This window comes from Triticum dicoccoides, chromosome 4B, assembly GCF_002162155.2.
Source record: "Triticum dicoccoides isolate Atlit2015 ecotype Zavitan chromosome 4B, WEW_v2.0, whole genome shotgun sequence".
Classification (NCBI taxonomy): domain Eukaryota; kingdom Viridiplantae; phylum Streptophyta; class Magnoliopsida; order Poales; family Poaceae; genus Triticum; species Triticum dicoccoides.
In genome coordinates, this window is record NC_041387.1 from 406,517,707 (window position 1) to 406,534,526 (window position 16,820).

Consider the following 16,820-nt stretch of genomic DNA (forward strand, 5'->3'; position numbering starts at 1 on the left):
TTTGGTACCGGAGGTCGAGACGAAAGGACTCGCGCTAAGATGTATCAATAATCCTGCACGTACAAAGAGGCTACGTAAACCTTCCTTTCCTAATTCTATCCCCCCTCTCCCCTATTCGGGGGTGGGCCTCACCTCTGCCTAACACCAATCAAAATCTACCAACTACCTAATCACGTAACATTACGTTAACTTCTTTTCTAAGTGTAGCATTGCTCAAGCTGGATATAGTCGCCTATAGTGGCCGCGCAATTGAAGGCCAGAAACGCACGATGAACACAAGAAGAGGCTCGTCCTCCTCGTGCGGCTGTCCTGTAATCTCGGCTTGTTTGCGAGCTCAAGGCCCATGCGCAACCCTCATTCTCCGGCTTGTCCCAAATTAGCACGCACTTATAAAATGACGAATCCTCATCTCCGGCTCCTATTTAGTCCAACTTGTAAGAAATAAAGTAGACCCCTTCCATTGGTTGAGGGGCCCAAACCTCGTAAACACCTCCCATTTGATTTTAATTGTATCAATTGATCGGGAGGTGTTGATCGTCGTAAACCATGAGCAAAGGCGCCATAATCGGCGCGTCGACCGTCCTGGTGGTGGCGGTCGTCGCTGCCGTCTGCGTCGTGTCCTCAAGAGAAGCTAAGAATGAGGAGGACAGCACCGAGCTTACGGCGTCGGTGAAGTCGATCAAGTCCTTCTGCCAGCCCGTGGACTACAAGGCGGCGTGCGAGCAGACGCTGGGGGAGACGGCCGGCAATGCGACGACCACGACGGAGCTGGCCAAGGCCATCTTCAAGGCCACCTCGGAGCGGATCGAGAAGGCCGTGGAGGAGTCCAGCCTGCTCAACGAGCTCAAACACGACCCACGCACGTCGGGCGCGCTCAAGAACTGCAAGGAGATGCTCCACTACGCCATCGACGACCTCAAGACCACCTTCGACCAGCTCGGCGGCTTCGAGATGACCAACTTCAAGCACGCCATGGACGACCTCAAGACGTGGCTCACCTCCGCGCTCACGTACCAGGAGACGTGCCTTGACGGCTTCGCCAACACCACGACGGACGCCTCCGCCAAGATGCGCAAGGCGCTTAACGTCTCCCAGGAGCTGACGGAGAACATCCTGTCCATCGTGGACGAGTTCGGGGATACCATCGCCAACCTGGACCTGTCCATCTTCAGCCGGCGGCTGCTCGGGCACGACGGCGCGCCCAGGTGGATGTCGGACTCCAAGCGGAGGCTGCTGGAGGTGTCTCCCAGCGAGCCCGACTTCAAGCCGGACATGACGGTGGCGGCGGACGGCAGCGGCGACTACAAGACCATCACCGAGGCGCTGGCCAAGGTGCCGCTCAAGAGCGAGGACACGTACGTGATGCACGTCAAGGAGGGCACGTACAAGGAGTACGTCTCCGTGGCGCGCAACGTGACGAACCTCGTCATGATCGGCGACGGGGCCGGCAAGACGGTCATCACGGGGGACAAGAACTTCATGATGAACATCACCACCAAGGACACGGCCACCATGGAGGCGATCGGCAACGGCTTCTTCATGCGCGGGATCACCGTGGAGAACACGGCGGGCGCCAAGAACCACCAGGCCGTGGCGCTGAGGGTGCAGAGCGACCAGTCGGTGTTCTACGAGTGCCAGTTCGACGGGTACCAGGACACGCTCTACACGCACACGAGCCGGCAGTACTACCGAGACTGCACCGTGAGCGGCACCATCGACTTCATCTTCGGCAACGCGCAGGTGGTGTTCCAGAACTGCATCCTCCAGGTGCGCAAGTGCATGGAGAACCAGCAGAACATCATCACGGCGCAGGGGCGCAAGGAGAGGCACTCGGCCGGCGGCATCGTCATCCACAACTGCACCATCGAGCCGCACGCGGAGTTCAAAGACCACATGGGCAGGCTCCGGACGTTCCTGGGGCGGCCGTGGAAGGAGCACTCCCGCACCCTCTACATCCAGTCGGAGATCGGCGACCTGATCGACCCGCAGGGGTGGCTGCCGTGGCTCGGCGACTTCGCGCTCAGCACCTGCTACTACGCCGAGGTGGACAACCGGGGGCCGGGGGCCGACATGAGCAACCGCGTCACGTGGAAGGGCGTCAAGCACGTGACCTACCGGCAGGCGGAAGAGAAGTACACCGTGGAGAGGTTCATCCAGGGGAAGCTCTGGATCTCCAAGTACGGCGTGCCCTTCATCCCGGGGTTGCTGCCGCAGGAGCAGGCCGGCCACACTGATGACACTGAGCGAAGCTAGCGTTCGTCCGGGGTCGACGAAGATGGATTGTTAATTTTATGGATGGATGGATGGATGGATCGGTTGTACGTACACTGTTGTTGATGTATATCATCTGTGTATCGTACAGTATATGTGAGATGCATGTCAATGTAGAATGTAGAATGTATGTGCGTGTATACTGCTCTTTCGGACACCCCTGCTCACAATTGGAGAAATTACGACTCGAATAGAAGAGGATTTAAGGTAGTTTACGACATGTTGATCATGTAAATCACAAAGCATCTAATCTCTCCCTCCCTAATTTCAGGTGGGGGTGAGGTGGATGCTTTGTGATTTGTGGGTGCCACGTGTCATCCATTAGGATGGGTCTCACCTGCTAATCCGTGAGACCTGGTTTCATAAAAAAAAAATTCATGATGTATCTAGACGTCTTGCAGTGCTAAATTGTATCCAGCTAGCTTCCTGATTTTCTTTTCGAACACCCACTTGTAAATGATCCGACCTTGGACCTGGATCCTCGCCAACAAGGCCATAGATAGATGCACTTGCCAGAAAAAGGTGATGCCAAATTGGAAAATGCCAACACACTGTCGCTTCCTACTTGAAAAGAGCGAACGAAATTATGTTCAGTCGAGCAAACAAGACATTCTCGGTCCACAGACTTCCAATTCCAAATTCCTTTTATTCCCGTGAAAACCCATGAGGAAGATACATAAGCAAGCAACAGCCCCCTTTGATAGTTACAAATACTGAATACACAACTTTTTTTAACTTCTCAAGCCCACACTCTGCTCAGTTCTCTCGCGTCACTACTTATGGTTTGGAGCGGCTTTATTAGATCGGGGAGAAAGCATACAAAAATCAAACCAGGGATAGCATAATCATAACCATGTGTGTTCCCTCTCAACTGATTCAGTTGTAGGCGTCCGGGTTGGCTACGAGGTAGGCCTCGGCGGCCTTGAAGATGGCCGTGACAGACTCCTTGGCCTTGGTGATCTCATCGTTCACCTCCACGCCCGGCAGCAGCTTGTACGTCGACTCCACCTTGACGACGCTCCCACCGTTGGCCGCCGGCTCCACCTTGATGTGCGAGGTGGCTGTCTCGATCGCGGTGCCGATGCCGCCGCCCTCGATGAGGGTGGACTTGCACTCGCACTTGTCGGCGTCGATGAACTCGAGCCTCTCCTTCATGACGCTGAAGGGCATGGCTGCAAGATCAACTGCGTGTTATGCTTTGACCCAGGATGTGTACCAGACTGAAGCTGACATGAATTGTGCGTGACGCGTGGTACCTAAGGTGAAGTTGAACTGCCTGACGCTGCCGATGCCGCCTTCGCCCTCGACGGGGTGGGCGCTGGCGACGATGTGCGGTGCGAGCTTAGGGGCCAGTGTGTGCCAGTCCATGACGCCGGCGCGGTGCGGCGACCGGCGATTCGATCTCGTGGGTCCAGCTGTCGGTGGAGGCCATTGCTGTGATGATCAAGGACGACTGGTGCAAATGATGTGTTGAGTTGTGGCTGTTGAAATGGCGCACTGGGCTGCTTGGTTTCCTGGAGAGCGGAAGTGAGCGCTATAAATAGAGGCTCCAAGGCGGGGGTTGGTGAAGCTTGAACGGGGTGTGGTGACTGGTGAGTAGTGGGGGCTGGTGAAAGCACCAAAGCCAGGGTCGAGTTTTTCCAAATTGAATGGCACCGTCGGTCGGCTAAGCTTTTATCATTACAGGGTCTGAAAGCACGCCTTTTTTTCAATATATTTTGTTAACGAAGCAGAACCTGTTGTCCAATTGGCACCACGGTCCGCGTGAGCAAATTGTTCCAGAATGTTTAGTTAAAGAATTAGAATGACGGACTCCTAGTCTCCTAATCAAAAGCAAGATATAGAAACTTGGGGTTGGTGTGGTTGGAACGAAGAAACACTGAAGTAATGCATACAGCACGCCGACGACGCGAGCGACGACCACACACAGCGCGTCCACCGGCGGCGACCATCAGTGACATGCAACCTCGCGTGTTACCTGTAGAACTACGATCTGGCATGCATGTTCTGTGTGAACTCTCTTACTTGTACTAGTACGCGGTGACTTAGGATTCCAGGGGGGCGTTTAACTGCAAATTAATCACTGTTTCGATGTTGCTCCTGCAATTCAGATGCATGGATGCGCAAAGTCTCTCGGATGCATAGATAGGATAAGTTTCCATACAAAAATGCCTTTCAGATATTACCTCCTGCTGTCAAAATTAGTGCAACCTTCCGTCGTTGCGCGGTTTTACAAACTCAACTATGGAAAGCTTGAAAAATACATCTTGACAGTACACAAAGTCGAACAATCTCTCGGAGACATGCCAACAATGCTGCGATTCTACTCGGCATCATCGTCACTATTTTCAGACAAATCCACGTCTTCACCATACACCATTTCATCAATTTCATCTTCTTCCTCTTCATCAGATTGGACTGCGGCCTTCGCCGACACATCTTTCACATCCTTGTCAACCTAAGGAAAGTGAAAAACATAGTAACTTTATCATTGATAACTGTAGCAGTAGGACTAACTATTAACTTATTTTCAGCCTTGTAAATGGATGAAAACCTGTGCCATTATCAGCCGAAGACGACCAGAAAGCTTCAGTAAATCTTCAGTTGCTGTGTATCTTTCTGCACACATCTGCAAAAGAAAGAACAATCAGTTTTGCTTAGATTAGTGGCATGCCAATTCATGGCCAAACATCCAGCAGACAAAGACTGTCTCGTAGTTGGCATATCAACTTTAACCACATTGGTTGGTAGCTTATTCAAATTAATCATGTGATCCAAATAAGGTAAGGCGCTGATGTTGCATTTCTCTCCCAAATAGATTAGGAAGCAAAAGCACATGGCAGCAGTATTTACTAGTTTAACTACCATCTCCCAGATTTATCTTTAACTCTATGATCATCTGCTCAATGTGTAGCCGCCGTATAACTTGTCACTGCCAACTACACTACTACAGATACAACTTGAGATCCTAAAAGAAAATCCATCTTGCAAAGATGACATGAAAATTCAAGATCTAAGCTATACAAGTGTGGGGGCAGCACAATAATGTGTTTCACGTTCCAGACTGTGCTCTTCACACTGACTATAGAAGGTTACAATCGTGAGTTTGCATGTGGGCTTTTTCACTAATAGAGGTTTCCTGTAGGCCAATTTGAATGTGCACAGTGTGTTCAATTGCAGCAGGTGAGTTCTCGCCACCATTGATACATCTTTCTCAAAGGGGTTGCCAGGAAACTATAATAACAGTGACATCACGAACATTCTGAACATGGTGATGTAACTGTATATATACACAGTTACTTAAATTCTGTTATACTTGTGTATGACAAAGCAAAATTCTTATTGAGCTGGAGCTAAACTACCCTGATTGTATATGATGGTCTTAAGTTTGAAATATGTGATCCGCGTTGTGCATTATCTAATACCAAACATATAGGCCAGTCGCTATAGCACAACCCTTCTCCATAACAAGAACACTGGTAGTACTCCATAATACAGTACACATAAGTACTTGAACCTTTGCAACTCATTAAGTGCCAATTTAACCACAATAGTTTGTTATCATCTATTTGGAAACTCAAGAAGTCTAATATCAAGAAAAATGAAACAAAACACATATGATTTTCACATACCTAAACTACAAATCTAGACAATGTCACCGCTCCTATTGGAGGGGGTATGTTTCGAATGATCTACAAAGCTCATGGGAGAAACAAACAGACATATAGATATGCAAGTTATGCAATGCAACAAGCTCCAACTAGTACTGCTAAGTGGCAAGAAGAAATAGTACCTTCTCCAGGTCGCTAATTAGTTTTCTTGATTTCTCCGAGGGGATAAAACGACCATGAATTACTAGTAAGCAGTATATCCAACGCAAAACAAGCTCAGCGCTACCAGATCTGTCGAGAGATACATATCAGCAACCAACACAGAATACACGGTGGTGAAAATGTGCAGTGGTGAAAGACATGGATGCAGAGCACCTTGATCTCCATGCACATACTAAATTCTCTAGAAGCTTGCAAGCATCTCCAGGCTTTAAAGATCTTAGATGTGCTCGAATCTATTGAACAACAGAACACAACATCAAAATTGTACCCCCTCACATCAACGAATTAACTTCGATAGCTACATGTACATAGTAAAGATGCAAACAGTGATAGAACTTTAAACTGAAACTGAGTTACCACAAACCTTCTTGCTGGGTAAATTAGCGTCAATTGTTATGCCACTGCTACTAAACAGATCTGATAAGATTTTAGTGGCCATGTCAGGATGGCCGACGAGACTTTGATCAATGACGCCATATTTCCTCATCAGATCTTCAATGCATATGCTGTCGTTTTCAATTCTTTGCACCGGAACTAAATAAGGAAAATGGTATTTTAGTGATGTGACCAAGCTGTATACTAGAACATTCTGAAAATAAATGATTCATAATAGTAAATATAACAGGCACATCCTGATTCTCCCTACAAAATAGTATAAAACTCGAATATGCTAATAAATAGCAATACATTACTCAAGTTGTCACAGAATTAGTTGCTGCATCGTCCCAAGTGGAGAACAGAACAAGGTTATGCCCCTGCAGTTGATAGCTTGTGTAGACTCCAACTGTTGGTTGTGTTTCATCACTTGCAGAAGAGGAGAAGACATGGCAAGAGATAATTTACCTCTTTTCTCGGTCAACCTTGAAGTGGTACCAAGGTCACTATCAATCGCAAGTTTGACGCCACTCGGTTTTGTTACACCATGTTTCCTTTTTTTTTCTTGTGTATGAAGCTTCGGAAGAGGAAGAATGGCATCTTCTGCATTTGCGCGGTCTAGAGCAGTGATAGTTACTACAAAAAAACAGACAAAGTTCAGCCCAAGATTCGCCATTAATAACCTTCTCAAATGAAGGCAGTAACAATAAAGCTCCTACCAAAATACCCATTTGTAAACAGGGTTTGAATGGTTGACCCATTCGGATATTCATATAAATAAATAACACATAAGGTGAATGCACCATAACTGATGAACATTAGCATACCTTTTGTTTTAGCAGATTGACCTTTCTGGTGCATGGTGGGTTGAACTGTAGGTAAGAGAACTCCATCTTCAGATACACCCAAATTAACATCCTTACCATAACAAACCAGCAGCTTATCAAAAGATGGTTTCACCACGGATCCATATGCCAGAAGGACATGAGCCGAATTAGGTCCATCTATTCCTTGAAGTTTTGCGGCAAATATCGTGAAATCCTGATTCGTTCTTGAAAGGGAGGACTCGGACAAGGCAATCCTAGTAGGCTTCTTATTGCGCAAGTCATCCATGTTATTCCCAGACCAGAAATAGCAGATACCAACCTCAGATATAGCCAACACATCTATTTCTCCTTCAGTAGCATTAGTACCTGAACACATGCAGTCCACAAAGATTGCTGGGTGTTCCATAGAGAGTATACAGCTTGAACTCTGACTTTTACCACTGCCCAACTCCCAAATGGCAACATAGCGTTCCCCAACTCCAGATGACAGAACATATTTGCCATTGTTACTAAAAATCATGTTTCTCACAGACACCTAAATGTTCATGTAGTCAATAGCAACAGGTGTGCACTTAGAAAAAGCAATACAATTGAAAAGATAACAAATTCAGAAGAGGAACACAGTACAGGAGGGCATACAAGACACACTCACCGGATGCCCAGAGAATTTTTGAATTTTTTTGTTGTCAGAAGCGTCAAAGGTCCTCAACTGACCAGCTGCTGTTGCCAAAACTGTTCCATCTGATAAGATCAAATACAAAGTGCATTTCATTTCTTTGAACTGGGGTGGAAATGATTGGTATGGAGGAGAGCAGATACAAGCAAAACAAAATGGGCATGCATGCCTCATTGCAGCATAAGATTAATACACATACAGACAGATATTGTATACTAAAAGACCCTTAGCTCAAAGGATACATATAATGTTAACAATAGCATACATTTGCGCATATATCATATAAACAGATAGATAAAGTTCGGATTTCACAAAAAAAAGGATTATAAACAAGTAAAAGCGGCATTTTTCAGGACAGTGGGATTTTCTTTAAATGGATCCATGTGTCTGGTAGATAATAGGTGTGTTGCATTTCCATCTCTACTTCGAATAGATCATTACCATTATAGTTTGGAAAGCAAACTGTAGAGATCATTTAGAGATTCTAGGCCATGACATGGCCAACGCCATGAGGGCGCCAACATGATAACATGGATAAAAGATGGTCAATATCCATTCGTTGAATATAAAGGTCATTACGATCATCAACTATTTACTGTTGTAAGGGTAAGTCAGAGCAGTTAAACTATGTCTGAAGGAGAAATCATAAAACAGATGCAAAAACATCCATAGTGCAGATGAAAAAGCAAGACATGGATGATTTAGCAACATAGAGAGTAGTGAAACACTGAAAATAGATATATAAATCAAGAAGAGATACCTGATGAAACTGCCAACGCAGATATTGCCTTGGAGGAAGATTTAAATTTCCCTGCAACAGATCCATCTGAGGCATCAATCTTACAGACCATGCCATCAGCACCTGCTGTGTACACACTCCGCCCATGCCTCGAGTATGCCACTGCTGTCACACCTCTGAACAAATACAAAACACACACCGACATAAGTGAACACATCTGAGCCTAAGCTCTGCAGAGATTAACCCCAACAGGAAATAGCAAACAAAGCCAAGATTACAGGTGCGGGTATGTGCTTAAACAATGCGTCAAAAGGAATTTCGTAATTGGCATGGTATTATGAACATTTCGTACTAAGAAAATGTGGTTTCCACAAATAAACAACGAGGTTCCCCTCCCAGCATGACACAAATGCACTGAACCACCAGCCATACCCAGGATGACAATCGCTGATCCTCCACTTCCAATGGCCCGCAGCAACGTCGAGTGCAAGGACATCTCCACTGCCCGTCCCAAGCACGAGCAGCGAGCTCCCAGCCTTCCTCTTCTTCTGCTAGGCAAAAACACGAGCAATGACGCACACGCACACACAGCACGTCGCCAGATAGCAACAGCTCGAAAAATGGGAGTGATTTCTCACCTTGGTGGAGAGTTGTACCCACTTCATGCAGGTGTAGTCGAGGGCGAGGTGGCCGCGCTTCGTCTCGCGGAGCGCCCCGACCTCCACCGAGGGGATGTCGGCGAACTCCGTCTGCAAGTGCCCGCGCACGGCGTCCCATACCTGCGACAGAGGCAAACCGTCGGGTTAACAGAGGAAGCTGCAACCCGAGCCGCTCCGGCATGGATGGGCGGCGTTCGACTCCGCACCTTGATGCGGCCGTCGCCCGACGAGAGGGCGAGGAAGTCGGACGAGTGGCTGAAGGAGGTGAGGAGGTCGCGAATCGGCGCGGGGGCCGGCGCCATGGCTGCGCTGGGCGGATGGTTGTCGCGGCGGCGGCGGCGGGTGGGGAGGGAGAAGAGGGGTTTATGCGGCGGCGCGGCAGGGAAGGGTTTTGAGGGAGCGAGTGGTCGGAGCCTATCTATCTCGGCGCGACTCCGGTCGGTTTCGCTTTGTGGCGCTTGGGACGCGGCTGAGCCGGACCAGGAGGACGGGCTAGGGTTTTCCTTTTCCACCCTAACAGAAACAGCAAACTGTTTCTCGCTATTTCTTGCCCCGCCGCCATCCCCCTGTCCCTGGCTCGAGTTCCCACGACACCCACGCCGACCTTGACTCCCATTCCTGGACCAGGAGGACGGCTGCTGCTGCTCGGCGCCCACGCCGACCTTGACGCCCAGAAGCTGCTCGGCGACCTCGGCTGTGAACTGAACCACGCCGACGCCCCTGCCTGCTACTGCTGGACCTCGACCGCGTCGCTACGCCTGCCCCGACTCGCCGCCGCGACCTCCGACGGCCAAGTATGATTATTTTCTCCTGTTTTGTTCGTTCCACGTAGACGTTCAGGTTGAAGGCGGGGCGGGATGCAGCTGCCCGCCACACACCGCTAGAATTAGCGCGGGCAGTGCGGCAGCCCGCATACACCCGCATAAGCCAATTTGACAGGGAAACATCAATATGTACGTACGAATTAACACTATTTAGTGCAGCCGATGATGCTTGTCTACTTTTCAGTTACAGAAAGACACAAACTACTGCAGTGTATATAGAGCCGAGGATCACTAGCCAGTGTGCAGAAAGAAACAAGATTCAGTAAACTCAACGTTTTGCTTGGTTTCTTGCTCATTCAGAAAGACACAAGATTCAGAAAAGTGTACATAAAGACACAGGATTCATTGTACAGTGAGAGAACCCTCTAAATCTGAAACATAACTCCCCTCGAGTAAAATCAACATTCAGTAATCCTGATGCCCATTTAGTAAACTCAACAGGATTACAAACTACTGCTTGGTTGCAGTGACATCTTCAGGTCTTGGGTTCTTGGAGGAGAGGAAAGGGAGCAGCGAGGATGCAGACCATGCAGAAGTGGACGGCGACGAAACGACAACTCTGGTTCGCAAGGGAAGCGACGGAGGAACATCCTCTTCAACGCGTGAGGAGGCGCTGGAGGAACAGCATCTCCATCTTGGAGGACATGTGAGGGAGGCGTGAGGCAGTTCCGATGTGGAGATGGCGGTGGTGTCGCCGTCGACCCCATCAGCAGGAATGGCTAGCAGGTGCGAGGAGCGGCGCAGTGATGCAGGCGTTAGGTCGGGGGCGGAGGATGGGCGCCCCATCGGAAGAGACTAGGTATTTTTTTTGGAGAAGAGGTGGGGGTGAAGCGGTTTTTTTTTTTTTTGAGAAGAGGTGGGGGTGACACGGTTATGCGGCGCGTCCCGTTGAGCCCGCTATTGAGATCGCGGTCAGCCCAGCGACAGTTTTGCGGGCTCTTTTGCGGGACGGCATTGCGGCCTGGCAGGATATCCCATCCACCTTGCAACCTGACGCGTAGTATTCTTCACGGCGGCGTGAAGCGAATTTACAAATGCTTCTCATTTGCTGCTGAATTGTAAGTACAGCATGTGAAAGGGCGAGTGTATATGCCTTTCTTTCGAGTATCTTAGACAGACGCTAGTGGTATTTTGTCATGTAAACTGAACTGACTGCACTTTGGTTTTCATCACTAGTGGTATATTGGAACCTCTGGTTTTGAGTTGTTGTGGTATTTTGACCATTTTCTCAATTCCGCCTCATCCATCTCTTTCCGCCGCAGTTGATCGATGGATCCCAACGCCGACGTGCTACGTGGTCTTCGCATCACCTCCCTTGACGACGAAGACGATGATGAAACAGAACTGCCCAACCAACCTCTGCCCACTACCACCGCGACCCTGGCTGCGGCCGCCTCGGGCTATGACGACGAGGACGAGGACGAAGATGAAGAAGCGGAAGTCATGCTTGGTTTCCTGGAGAAGCCGAAGCATCCAGGCCTCCTCCTCCGCCACCTCTTTCCTAGCAAGGCCGGAGGCATCCCGGTACGTGCAATAACGCCCATCATATTAAGCGACACACTTTGATTTTTGATACGATTGGAACATGTATTAATGTGAGATGTTTATGTATTTTGTCCAGGCGTGGTTGGATCCCGTGAACTTGCCCTCGGGGAACTCCAGCTGTTGTGGCTTCTGCGGCGAGCCCCTGCACTTTGTCCTCCAGGTGCTTACTTTGTGCCTAGAAGCAATTGTACCTGTTGTTTTCTTTCCGGAACTTGTACTAGTTAATTGGATGAAAACTTCATCTTACATTGGGTTTGGATCCTGTAGATTTATGCTCCGATTGAGAACAATGCAGCAGCATTCCACCGCACTCTGTTCATGTTCATGTGCCCATCGATGGCATGCTTGCACCGAGACCAGCACGAACAGTGGACACGCAACCAAGGCAATCCTCGTAGAAGGTGAAGCAAGTCCCGTGGCGGCTGTGTTGGCTTTTAAACTTTCGAGTAGAGACTGAAAACATTTTGCTGATCCTGACTGCCTCGTTGGATTGCAGCGTGAGGGTTTTCCGGTGCCAACTGCCTCGTGCCAACGCGTACTACTCAAGTGAACCTCCAAGTCACAATAACTCTGACAAGCCACTATGTGCCGGAGGTAGTTTTCCTTTTTGTTCAGTTGCATGGCATCTTAGACTTACTGTGCCTAATAAGTTTTGTATGCTATTAGTGCTACATTTCCTGCATTATGTAGTAATTAGCGTTATTCTAGAGGAAAATGTGCTTATGTCCAGCAGATCTCTTTCACTCTATCTAGCTATTGCATAAATACTTTCTTCATTTAGCACTTATGAATTCCTATGTCTTCAATATGCTAAAATCTTGTAGTTATCATCTTCATTTGTTTATGCTGGTTGCTCCATATATCGGCACCTTGCTTCTAATGTCTTCCTTAGGAAACATATAATCTTTTGCTTTCTGTTTTTTTCCTAGAAAAGCATCGCACTGTCAATGTGCTGACTGCTGAGACTAAGTTTGGTGGGGTTTGTTAGATGCTGATTAATTTAGTATATTGACGCGCTTACATTCATAGGCAAGTAGGCAACAATGGCTGTCTTCTGTCCGTCAAACTGGTTATGTTAATAGATGGCCATATTCCAAGTAATTTATATTGATTTCCTTCGTTTACTTGACTGTGAGTTGCCAGCTGCTCTCTGTCATTGGTGTGGTACATGGAAAGGGGATAAAATATGTGGTAGCTGCAAGAAATCACGTTACTGTTCTGAGAAACATCAGGTATTCACAAATCATTTAATCCTAGAGATCTTTTGGCATCTCATGTTTGTGTTAAATCTACCCCTTTGTCATGTCCAAATATACAGCCTTTGTTTTGATCCTTGCCAATTTTTGGACACACTCATGATCCTTTGTCCACCTCCAATACAATAAAGTATTGACTGGCTTGGACACCAACCAAACAGACCCTACATCATATCCCTTTGGCAACCAGGTCCTACTTTGGATTAACAATCTTTGTGACTCTTTCTCAGGCACTGCACTGGCGGTCTGGTCATAAAAATGATTGCCTACAGATAATCAATTCTTCTGAAGCTTCAAGTTCTGTGCTGCCAGCTGTAGGGAAAGGTAACCATGTTTGAAGGCTAATAATGCTATTAAGGTCGTAATTATTGAATTTGTATTTATCCTCTTACAATTCCTCTCTATTTGCAGTTCCAGCTAGGACTTCTTGGCTGGAATATCAGATAGCCATTGACGATGAAGTTGATTTGGATTCTGATGGTTGTGATGAAAACAGCTCAAAGTCCTTGGTGATGCAAAAGCATGGTAAACCAGATGATACAATGCAGTCATGGATGGATCAATTTGAGGTTTTTAGCCGTGCATTCTCTCTTTTATGCTTGCCAATATAGCAACCACTGTTTATTCACTGCTATGTTATGTAGGCTGATGCTGACAACCGATGCTGGGCATATTTTCAAGAGCGTATCTCAAGAGCACCAGAGCAAGTATTGAGGTATGCATAACTTGCATGAATCCTCTCCTTGTTTGGTGATGTTTTCAATTTACTTTTCCCTGTTCAGGAAAATAGTAGTTCGATATTGTTTCAATCGTTTTGTAATTCAGTTTATTCAGTTGGCTTGCATATTTATTCTCAACAATATATGTTATATGCATATTACTAATAAAAGTCTAAATTACGCAGATACTGTCGAGATCCAAATGTAAAACCTCTGTGGGCTTTATCAGCTGGGCGTCCATCAAATGCTGACATCCCTTCATGTAGCTACTGTAAAGGTCCACTATGCTATGAATTTCAGGTTGGTCAATTTGTCTAGGGCCAAAATATTTGTATTTCTGATATAGCAACACATAATAGGTTTATAGTCAATATTTTGTTGCCACAAAAATAATAGACTGAAAACCTTACATTTTTCATGCCCAATATTTTGTTAATGCCCATCTGCTCTCTAAAATGTCTGCCGGGCAAATGCTCTGTTTATGAGCCATCACTACCGTCAGTTTTTTAAATAATAATAACAATAACATGACATGATTCAGAAGTTATCGATCACTAGCACTAGGGACTGTGTAATCAGTTATGCTACTAGGCCAGGCTGCGGTGTCCGAGTAGGAAACTAAAAGAATGTTGTTAATGAATTACTTCTGTGAACTTATGGTATCATGTTTTTCCTTTCAACCCCCATGAGAGCAATGTCCAAATAATTGTACCTATGGAACTTCATATGTGTGAAGTTTCTGCTTAGTCAGTGATGCCTCCAACATGCTTATCAGTACTCGTTGCATTTCCCTCCATCGTGCCTGCTTATACACATCATGTGCTTACATATCCTTACACTGTGTTTACTGTATCTCCAGATAATGCCACAATTGCTTTATTACTTTGGTGTGAGAAATGAACCAGACTCTCTTGATTGGGCAACAATTGTTGTGTACACATGTCAAGGATCATGTGATCAAAATATTAGCTACAAGGAAGAGTTTGCATGGGCTCAGTTATATCCTACGTCAATCTCAAGGCCGTAGTAATGTTTACCTGTTCCACAGAGTAGCGTCTGCTGCAGCAGGTTTGTAACTCCCCCGATTTAACTTTGTTGTTATTAGTCTACAAAAGCTCATGCATATGGTCAATGCATGTGATCCACTAAAAAGCAACGGCTGACGTTGGCATGCTTCATGTGTTTTATCAGTATACACTATTATCCACTGTCAAATGTGTATTATGATACAAGTAATTTCAGTAAATGCACTAGTTCTGAGAGAATTTTTTAATAGAATGTTCCAAGAGCTGAGAACTTTCCTATGCCCATTGATGCATCTATTGCTTGAACAAGTGCAGTGCCAATAGTTATTGTAAAAGTTAGATAGGTATAAGCCTAATTGATGTTGCGTGTTTGGATTCTGAAGCTATGCTGATTGCTAATCACCATTTTGTTTGCTGTATGCACCTGCATCTGCAATGTCTGGGCATGTTCCTTTGGAAAACAAGTTAGTCAAAAATCAATGTAGTTTGAATCTATTCTCTTGATCTTGTTGTTAGCTTTGTTGTTTTATCTGCCTGGCCTTTTAGCGGGAGGAGTCCTAGTAACCTATATTTTGCTCTGTAAGCTGTGTTAATCAAAGATGGTCCTAGTAACCCATATTTTGCTCTGTTGTTTCACCAGGGGAGTTGGAACTTGAAAGTGATGGTCTACCTTGCATTTCAACCTGAAGACAGGCGTTCCAAGCCAGATAGATCTTTTTTTTTTAGATGTCAACTTCAATGCAGGGCCATGGTCCCAATTAGCTCGCTACATTGGGCTTGGTCTACTATTTAGCCACTGGGGCCATGTAGAGCATTTGATGTGAAATAGTTGTGATCACCAGCATTGCCGGTTCAGTGTGCATCTTTATTTCGTTATATATAGGATTCTTCGTCTCTTTATGTGGACACCTTGGACGGTTTGGGGGATTACTCGTTAGGATTCTGGTCTATCTCGTTGGTCTGTTATTTGAGGCTTCTTGCATTTTCGCTTTCGGCATTGACCACACCGCATGTAAAGTAGAGAGTCTCCACATTGCCCCTTTTCTAGGAGTTGAAATTTTGATGGCTACCCTACGTTTTATCTGTTCCATGCATATAGGATATTCCATGAACATCGTGTGTTAGTAGTTGTCCTGGTGTTGAAGCGATTTTTGCAAAGACAAATTTGTGCGTTTGGCATGGTCCCATGTGCCACTTCCTCTCCATGGTTTGGGTTCATGGCTGCACGTTTTTTTGAGCCAGATACGCGCAGACCGGTTGAGGCGTTGCTTGCACGACCCAGTTGCTGGCTGTCCCCATGCCTTTCGTTGCAGAAGAAAAGATGATCAGGAAAAGGGGAAAGCATGGCGCCGAGACCGCTGCCGCGGCGTGCCCGTGTGAGCATGCTGCCGATTGTGACCATGCTGCCGATTCCCGTGTAACATTTGGCGAGCAGGGGGGCACGGCAAGTATCCATCCATCAGCATTATTTTTCTTTCCTTGGCTCCGCTCGCCATCACTCCATGTGCCGCGGCAATGGCATGGCCCTGCCTGGCAAGTGGCCGGCCAGAGCAAACAAAACAAAACAAATCAACTTTTTCTGCCTACATACGTGCGATTTTCTGGGCGGCACTGGGCCGCTTCCGTTGACGGCGACCGCCACCGGCCGCTTACGCTTACAATAATAATGGGATCGATGGATCCCTGCAGTGCTCGCCGGCAATCAAGGGTCCATGCCCACCACACTCTTCTTCTTAACTGGAGGAGGAATCGCCCGCCCCAGAGATCCACCGTAATGAACTCTCTCTCTAAGAGCATTACTAGTAGTGCCCTCAAACCCTCAAACCCTTAAAAATAACCGTTTTTTTACAGTTTTCGCCAGAAAAACGCCGTAGACTAGAACCTCTAAACCCTCAAACCCGTAAAAAAATTTAGAGGTCCAACCCTCAAACCAATTTGCAATCTGTAGAAGTAGGGGTTGAGGGGGAAATCTCCCCCCAACACGCACTCCTCTTCGTCGCTGCCTCCTCGTTCGCGCGGGAGGCAACCGCTCCCTTCCCGCCCGCGTCCCGGCGCCCTCCTCCTCGTCGCC

The 16,820-nt window shown here is 47.1% G+C and overlaps 3 protein-coding genes and 1 pseudogene across 3 annotated transcripts; 2 read left to right on the forward strand and 2 right to left on the reverse strand.

The window, feature by feature from the left end:
* Nucleotides 1-453: 453 nt before the first annotated feature.
* On the forward strand, nt 454-2,481 carry LOC119293684 (pectinesterase-like). The gene has a single exon (XM_037572065.1). It carries the CDS (start codon nt 547-549, stop codon nt 2,251-2,253), a length of 1,707 nt encoding a protein of 568 aa, XP_037427962.1. The 5' UTR covers nt 454-546; the 3' UTR covers nt 2,254-2,481.
* A 416-nt stretch (nt 2,482-2,897) lies between these two features.
* LOC119293685 lies at nt 2,898-3,768 on the reverse strand (annotated as a pseudogene).
* Nucleotides 3,769-4,387: 619 nt separating this feature from the next.
* Nucleotides 4,388-9,794, reverse strand: LOC119296366. The gene is made up of 12 exons (XM_037574766.1): nt 9,587-9,794; nt 9,360-9,500; nt 9,154-9,269; nt 8,743-8,897; nt 7,959-8,047; nt 7,307-7,841; nt 6,948-7,115; nt 6,469-6,638; nt 6,258-6,337; nt 6,065-6,173; nt 4,826-4,900; nt 4,388-4,729 (listed from the first exon to the last, which is right to left on the reverse strand). Exons 1-12 carry the CDS (start codon nt 9,680-9,682, stop codon nt 4,595-4,597), a joined length of 1,869 nt encoding a protein of 622 aa, XP_037430663.1. The 5' UTR covers nt 9,683-9,794; the 3' UTR covers nt 4,388-4,594.
* A 105-nt stretch (nt 9,795-9,899) lies between these two features.
* Nucleotides 9,900-15,702, forward strand: LOC119296368 (programmed cell death protein 2-like). The gene is made up of 12 exons (XM_037574767.1): nt 9,900-10,174; nt 11,467-11,728; nt 11,826-11,909; nt 12,017-12,150; nt 12,246-12,343; nt 12,893-12,981; nt 13,236-13,329; nt 13,417-13,574; nt 13,650-13,720; nt 13,910-14,024; nt 14,584-14,792; nt 15,390-15,702. Exons 2-11 carry the CDS (start codon nt 11,474-11,476, stop codon nt 14,749-14,751), a joined length of 1,266 nt encoding a protein of 421 aa, XP_037430664.1. The 5' UTR covers nt 9,900-10,174; nt 11,467-11,473; the 3' UTR covers nt 14,752-14,792; nt 15,390-15,702.
* Nucleotides 15,703-16,820: the final 1,118 nt, after the last annotated feature.